Source organism: Physeter macrocephalus, chromosome 10 (assembly GCF_002837175.3).
Source record: "Physeter macrocephalus isolate SW-GA chromosome 10, ASM283717v5, whole genome shotgun sequence".
NCBI lineage: Eukaryota > Metazoa > Chordata > Mammalia > Artiodactyla > Physeteridae > Physeter > Physeter macrocephalus.
Window position 1 is genome coordinate 19,739,650 of NC_041223.1, and position 8,512 is coordinate 19,748,161.

At 39.9% G+C, this 8,512-nt stretch overlaps 1 protein-coding gene across 5 annotated transcripts in view; it reads left to right on the top strand.

Annotated features, from left to right (window-relative positions):
- EPM2A (EPM2A glucan phosphatase, laforin) overlaps positions 1–8,512 on the top strand; it is a 269,849-nt gene that overhangs the window by 40,758 nt on the left and 220,579 nt on the right. For 2 of the 5 annotated variants that reach the window (XM_055087451.1, XM_024122710.3), the window contains exon 1: positions 4,299–4,642. The exons of 1 other annotated variant lie outside the window; for it this stretch is intronic. In XM_055087451.1, coding sequence (XP_054943426.1) covers positions 4,342–4,642 — 301 coding nt within the window. In that variant the 5' untranslated portion in view covers positions 4,299–4,341. 2 more of the 5 variants (XM_028494354.2, XM_024122711.3) reach the window with 2 other exon arrangements.

The window sequence follows — 8,512 nt, forward strand, 5'->3', positions numbered from 1 at the left end:
AAAAAAAAAAAAAAAAAAAAAAAAAAAAAGTACTTTCAGGTTTGCCTCCTGGTCTCCCCACTAACAATTGCCCTCCTCCTCCACTTTAGTCTCCATTCTCCATTTAAGGATAAATGAGTCAGCTCTGCTTTCAGCTAACCTCCTTCCTTTTTCTCAAACTCTTTGAAGGTTCCCTTGGGAGTTTCAGATCGTCCCTTCCAGCCATGACTCTTTTATTCCCAAGGGTTGAGTTATCAGGCCCTCTACCCTCCTTGAGAAAGGTGCTAATGAGCCTGCCATTCAAGTTACCCCGGACCTAGGAGGATCTTTTTACCACTGAAGGATGCTCTAAGCTGCTGTCTCTAACCTCAAGGTCTGGGCACCTGGCTTGGCCCACTACTTTCCCTAGGAAAAGTCAGCTGAGGTCATTGCCTAACAGAATCCAGGCTCGACTGACCTGTTGTAGAGGTTTCCAACTGAGAAGTGTAGGGAGGTGGGTTTTACAATGCGGAGAGTGGGAAGGGATGTGTGAGGGGAGGGGCAGAGTCAATGTCTTTGGAAAAGGCATACATTTCATTGTAATTTTATACTTGGAGCATTTCTAACAATTAACATTTTTGATCCTATAAATTACAGAGAAATATGCATGACAAAACTGCCTGTTGGTGATACACTGAAAATGCAGTACTTCCCTATGACTGTGTGGGGTGGGAAGTCGAATTATTGGAATCTCCTGGAGACAGAAGATTTTTATATATACCAAAAAGGGACATTGGATTTTTTAAATAGTTGAGAAATGTTGTGGGATTTTTTTTTTTTTTTTTTTTTTTTTTTGCGGTGCGCGGGCCTCTCACTGTTGTGGCCTCTCCAGTTGCGGAGCACAGGCTCCGGACGCGCAGGCTCAGGGGCCATGGCTCACGGGCCTAGCCGCTCCGCGGCATGTGGGATCTTCCCGGACTGGGGCACGAACCCGCGTCCCCTGCATCGGCAGGCGGACTCTCAACCACTGCGCCACCAGGGAAGCCCAAGTTGTGGGATTTTTGAACAAAGCCTTGGTATAGCTCAAATCCTTCTATTGCTCCAGATCCTCAAAGGGATTTCAAGTAGCCTAACCTACAATTTTCCAAGCCAGAAAAAAGTCAGTTGCAATATGCGAACATCTCTAAGCTGTATTCAAATTCTCCCTGGAATGTTTTGTCTGGTTTTGCTTTTATTATTCTTTTTTAAGCTACAAAATTGGAAATAGTATATGTGACACATTTAACTCAGTATGTTCTGACAAGTAATAAACTAATACTTATAAGGTTCCTAAACTACTTGGTTGAAATATGTTTTACATCAGTGAGTGTGTGAATACATACACAATATTATAAGGAAAGACTTATGATAACTCACTGACTAGTGAAAGATTGCTTCAGAAAACATAAATTACCAGAGATCCAAGTAAGAGCTTTCCCTGGGGGGGCTTTGAAAGAATTTGCATTTGAATTGGATCCTGAAACTCTAAATTTGAACTTATCACCCATTCTTCAAGATATATTGTAGTTAAATATAAGATAGAACTGTAGAAATGAAATTCAATGACAACAAGTTAGTTTGGTCTTTTAAAAATTATTATCAGAATTATGTTACTCTGCTGGGCTAATTCTTGTTCTAAATTCAGCTTGTCGTTATAGCATCAATAATCTGACCCCAAATGGATTTCATAACTAATCTCTTTTAATAAATATCCCGAGTCATTGAAATGTAAAAGAAATCTTACATGGAGAACTCAACAAGGAAAACGAGTTGGGAATAACACAGCTTAATAATTGGTAAATTTTTTCACCTTGCCTTCTTAAATCTGTGTTACTACTGCATAAGGCATAAAAATGACCATTTTCTAGAACCTGAGGTCAAATCCACTTTAGATACCAAGATATTTATGTCTTTACAGATCTCATTGATCAGTTTAGACTGCCACTTATGATTCTTCTATTCCATCATTCCTAAGCATGAATTTAGTCACAGGAAATATTTACAGAAAGTTCATTGTTTTATTAAGAACTAATGGAGAATAACTTATTTAAATATGCTGGGATTTAAATGCATTCTGTAAATGATTTACTTACGAGAAATCAAATATTATATTATGTTATCTTATCTTATCTTTAACTATAAGATGAATGGATGTCTTTTAGTATCTGGCTCTGCCCCTTCCTTGCCGTGGGCTGTTTACTGGACCTTTCTTGCTTGTTTTCTCGCAAATAAAAATAGGGATAACAATTGCAGTTATCTCATAGGATTGGTGAGAGAATTAAATGAGATCATATGAATATGAAAACCATGTATCTGGCACATAAAAAGGGCTCAATAACTATTATAACTATCATAGTTAATAAATTAAAATGATTGACAAAGTATGATTGAGACTTTAAAATATGTATTTTTATATTTTGGTATTTCTTTCCAATTGCATTTTACTTGGGGCGCAATGTAGCCATCACATTCGTACTATATTTAAATCCATGCATGCCATAAAATAAGCTGTTATAAATTTTATTTACGGGCTTAAAAGGGTGCTTCCAACTGTTAAAATTACTCAACTTCTTTACGAGGAGAGAGGAGAAAAGGAAATAATGTCTATTGAAAAAATATATTGTTTTCTTTTTTGTCATTGTTTCATCTACAGAATGGGCAGTATTCCCTTTGGAAGAGCTGATGGGAATAATGCCATTTGGAAAGTACACAACACAGCAGCATGGCAGAACACAAGAAAGTTCTGAACTGTCAGGTTCCAGGGTCCTTGCATGGCCAAATGACTCTTATTTATTATTAAATTTTTAAAAATTATTATTCTTAAAATTATTCTAAGAATATTTTGTAGCAGCAATTTGAATAAACGGACTCACTTGTCACTGTGATTTAATGTCTGCTTTGCTACTGAATCAGCCGTATTTGGCCAGCCCTGCTGTCTTCACATTTTTCTTTGTGTTTATCCTTAAGCTTAGCAACTAACCAAACACTGAGTGGAATATCGATATTTAAAAGTGAAATGTATTAATAGTTTACTAATTGTTCCACAGAGAGACTGAGTTTGTATGGTTTACATTTTTGTACTTCTTTCTGTTCTACTTATGATATTCTGAATGTCTGAAATTTTTGACTTTCCCCCCACTATTCACAAGCTTTCAAATACTGGTAAAGACGTGTCTTTGTGTGTCTTTAGTTCACATAAGATTTCTATGTTAAGTGCTGATGAATATAGAAATGTTAAGACCACGAGAACAATTTTAATAAAGAATCAAAAAGTAACAGATTATGTAAACAGGACAGGTGGTTTTCTTAAGGCAGTGACCAAAATTAAAGGCCCCCTCCTCCCCTCCCTACCCCTAACAATTTTCTTTTGATCAAATAACTATAAGCCTGTGTTTCTGGACACAAAATGATGTTTTAAGTTGAAAAAATATTGCTGACTTTTACTGAAAGCAAATTTAAAGCAAAAAGCTTTATTTTATGCCATTTAAAAATTATCAGTCATATATTTATAGTCATAGAATTACCGTTTTGAGGTTTTGTTTTACCTTGGAAAGGCTTGAAAATATTTACTTTAAACCCATTTTTACACATACTAAAAGTATTATAACACTTTCGAAAAAAGAAAGTGATCATGTGTCATTTCAGGCATCAAATTGGTCTAGGCAAGGGAAAAGTATTCAGTGTTTTTGCACGAGCTCTGGGCTCTGAATGGCGCCTCTTCCACTAATCAGAAAAAATTTACAGCCGGCAGGGTCTTTAAAGATCATTATTTTATATCCTCAGTTTACAGGTAAGAACCTGAGGCCCAGAGAGAGTAAGTGACTTGTTGAAGGTCCGGAGCTCTCCAGACACCACTGCAGGATCTTTCCCCAACTTCACCATTGCGGAGGCTGCTTTCTATATGCCATTCTCTTCTTCCTACGATCCTCACAAAAATAATTTCGAGTTTTTTTGGAAAGATTACTGGAAAATCTCGGGGCTTATGAGATGTTTTATTTCCTTTCCTAACCCCTTTTCCTTGCTTCCGATGCGTCCCCAGCCGTCCGCGGAGCCGCTGGAAGAGGCAGCGGGCAGGGGCCAGGCTCCTTCTCCGGGAGAGACGGGTGGTGGCCCCAGCTGACCACTTCCCGCGGCCAAAGGCCCCGGCCTGGATCATCCTCGGGCTCCTGGGCCGCGTGATGCAGCCCAAAAAAGGTGCAGCATCGCACGTGTCCCCGCCAGCGTCCGCGCCTCGCGCGTCCAGGCCTCGCGCGCCGCCGCGCAATCGCCGCGGCCGCCTGGCGCTCGGGTCGCGTCCGCCGGCCGCAGGGAGACTGGAGCCCGGGAGCCGCGCCGCCCGCCGCCATGCGGTTCCGTTTCGGGGTGGTGGTGCCGCCCGCGGTGGCCGGGGCCGGGCCGGAGCTGCTGGTCGTGGGGTCTCGGCCTGAGCTGGGGCGCTGGGAGCCGCGCGGGGCAGTGCGCCTGAGGCCGGCCGGCACGGCGGCGGGCGCGGGGGCGCTGGCGCTGCAGGAGCCGGGCCTGTGGCTCGGGGAGGTGGAGCTGGAGGCCGAGGAGGCGGCGCAGGACGGGGCGGAGCCGGGCCGCGTGGACACGTTCTGGTACAAGTTCCTGAAGCGCGAGCCGGGAGGAGAGCTCTCCTGGGAAGGTACTGGGAGCTGTGCCGGCCTGCACCCCGGCCTCGGCCTTGGCCTCGTCCTCGGCCTGAGACGGGCCCTACAGTCCCCGCTGCGACTTCCCGGGCGCTTTGCCCGGCTCTCGGGCTAAGCAAGCTGTCTGAACTCCCCGGGCGCCCTGGGCTGACCCTTCTCTGTCCGCCCAGCTGTCGCCCCAGCCGCGCCTCCTGCTCCCGACAGGTTCGCTAGATGGAGGCTGGGTTCCCGGCCTCCCGCCCCTTCGGTCTTTGCTCTTCCGACCTCTTTCCCTCAAACACGGGACCCGGTTCGGGCCTCGGTCCCCCTCTCCCTCCGCGTCCTCCCTGCGCGGGTCCCCGGGCTGCCAGGTTCCCCGTCGCTCCTGGGTTCGCTCCTCAACTCTGTCTTGACTGTTTTTGTGCCCTCATTTTCTTGCCCCGATTCACTAAAAAATGACCCAACCAGTGAAGCTAGCCTTTTCGCTAATCCTAAACTGCAACGTGCTATCTAGTGTATTTTTTTTCTTCTTTTCGATTTGAGAGTAAACTAATGGAAAAATGTTGAGCGTTTCTCTTTTTGATTTTTTTTTTTTAAAGCCCCGAGGGCTTCCCTGGTGGCGTAGTGGTTGAGAGTCCGCCTGCCGATGCAGGGGACACGGGTTCGTGCCCCGGTCCGGGAAGATCCCACATGCCGCGGAGCGGCTGGGCCCGTGAGCCATGGCCGCTGAGCCTGCGCGTCCGGAGCCTGTGCTCCGCAACGTGAGAGGCCACAACAGTGAGAGGCCCGCATACCGCAAAAAAAAAAAAAAAGCCCCGAATATATGACAGTTGAGATATGCTCTGATTTCTTAAAATATAAAAACAATTCATGCTGGCTGTAAAAAATCAAAAGCAAAAAATGTACAAAGTAAAAACGTGTGTCCTCCACATACCCTAAGTCCACTGCACACTGACCAATATATGACATAGGTATCTATCTCACACACAAATTGGTTAATATATTATTCCCTATTCTACTTTTTCTTGCTGTGTAAAGGTTGCGGATACCTTTTAGTGTCACTCACATAAATGTATATTTCATTTTTTAAATGGCAACGAAATATTCTGCATCTACCAATGTGCATTTAGGTTGTTTTCCATCTTCCTCTGTTATAAACAGTAATAGCTTAATTGGAAATCCGTGTATAAAGTTACCTTTGAGCATTTGGGAATGTTCCTGTATGGTAGATTCTGAGAAGTGAAACTGTTAGGTCAAAGCGTGGCTATATTTTACATTTCAGTAAGGACTACCAAATTATTCCCTGAAAACTTTATGCCAGTGTAGAAGCCTGCCCGCGATGTGTGAATTTAGACAGTCCTTTCTTTAAATGAAATGTGCAAAGTTGGGGATTGGAGTATGTGTGGCTCAGTAGTTGTCTAAAGCGGATGAAATGTCTCTGTGGAAGTTTATGACAAAAATAGGCCACTTAGCCCATGATGATGTGGAATCAAAGAATCTGCAAAGAGCACGAGTGTTCTGTAATATGTTTATATATATATATTATCCTTGTTCCTCTTTTTGTACCCCACTGAGTTTCATGGTCTGGTGACATTTATTGTCCTTTTGTATTACCATGCCAGAACTGAAAGGTACTCTCATCAATTATGCCCTTCTTTACAGGATATTACTATTATTAATAGTATTATATAATTATTTTTAATAATAAAGTAATATCTGATAATCTTAATAAAAATTAGGGTGGTAAAAAAGATTCTTCCCTTTCCCCAGTCTCTCTCCTTTTCTATTTTTAGTTTTTCTGATATTCTTCCCAAAGCTCTGAATAATTTGCTTATATTGCTATTTCTTAATATATCAACTTGAATTTTTCTGTTTTTAGATTTTCTGAGAGTTACCATACAAGCTATATATTACATTTAAATTAAAATTAGACAATATCTATTGACAGCTGCTGTATACCCATTAAATTAACCATCCTACTTGCTGTGAAATATGAGGAATTTAGCTCAAGTTCATTATCTCTCTCCTCCCTGCTGGTTTTTATATTATTATTTTATACTGCATATATATAGTTTATTGTTGACTTTCTATTATATAGAAATTTCTGTATTATGCTTCTGTTACATAGAAAGTTACTCCTATATAAAAGGATAAGAAAAATAACCTACACATTCCTCCCCGTCTTCTTACTTTGGTTAATCATCATTTCTACATTAAGTTCTATTAATATATAATTTGTATTCTGTTTTATAATTGTTGCTGTGCCTTCTTGTTTTAGGTGGATAGGCTGATTCTAAGAATTGTAAGTTAACAAAGAGCATCACGAGGAGAGCAGCATAGCCTATCTTTAAGAGCAAGGATTCTAGATCCAGAATGGCTTCACCAACCAGTGTGTGACCTTGGGCAAGTCACTTTACTGTGCTGTTGTTGAAAGGACTAAACTGGCTAATAAATCTAAAGAGCTTAGAATAAGACATATATTAAGTGTTAAATAAGTGTTTGTTATTATTTTTACTATTATGATTAGGAAATAATTAGTGTGGAACTAAGTAGTTCAGTTGCACTCATTAAAAGTTTGGAAATATAATTCTGTGACATGAAACCTGGGTATCAGGAGGAAAGGCTCTCTTCTCTTACACTGTAAATCATGCTCAGATTTTTATTTAAAGTAATGCCAGAGTTCATTTTACTTTATATTTGGGTGGCAATGTTCTACACCTTGTTTCAAACTTTCTAGTTACTTTTTAAAAACAGAAACAGCACATTGATCCTCAAAATTTCCTAGCTTAAATGCAGTATTTGATGAAAGCAAATTCCTCACTTTTTGAAAACATTCTTTTCCTTGAAGAATTGGGGGTTTTTGTTCCAATTTTCACTAATATATAGCTTTCTGAGCACAGCTATCTGGGACTTTTATTTTTGTTGTTTTTAATTGAACTCCGATGTTTGTTGCATTGTTAAGGATTCCAAATCTTCCAGTTTCTTGAATGACTTAATCATTTTATTGGATTGTTTCCTCAAATATTTTTTTTTGGTATTTTTTCTACTTTTTTTTAAAGGGTTTTTTTTTTTCACACACACACACCCTGTATTTTATTTTTACAAGAGATAAATAAACTGACACCAAGCATTGTAAATGGATGACCACAACAAAAGCAACAATGATTGCAACTACCAAACACGAAACACACTCATACCATGTCATAATATTGACATTCAGTCCAGTAATCCTCCACTGTAACAGCTCCTTTACTTTGCAGTGAAAATTGATTTGTATATTTTTTGCCTCTGAGTCTTTGTGGGCTTTTTTTTTCATTATTCAAACAGAAAGTCACAAAAATTATAATCATCCTCATCAGTTCACTCAGTCCCATGTAATTTTTTTTTCATCTTGATCTTTTGTTAGCACTTTTATGAATTCATCAGTTTTCCATTAGAGTTCTGAAAATGCTTATTTATTCAGTTGCAGTATAGTCAGTTACCAGAAACCTGTACTTGTCAGAGTCTTTTCCATGAATCCCTTGAAGATGAAACACTGTTATAGGAATATATTTGCAAAAGCATCAGCGTACACCCAGAACTGTCTGCAAATGACAAAAGACTTAAAAATGACCACAGTTAAAGATTTGATGAAAGTTCATAATAATGCAATTGACAAGGAAATTTAGTTATTTCTGAGATATACATTTTAAAGTAATAACTAGAATTATGACTTATAACATTATACCAGAACATATAAGATTTTTAGAAATTTCATTTTTAGAAATTTTAGATTTTTCAAATTTCACATGTAAAATTTTTAGAAATAATGTCTGAAACATTTATATTAACATATATCCATACAAATAACCCAAAGAAAGTTTAGTATTAGTTGTTTTTGTTTGTTT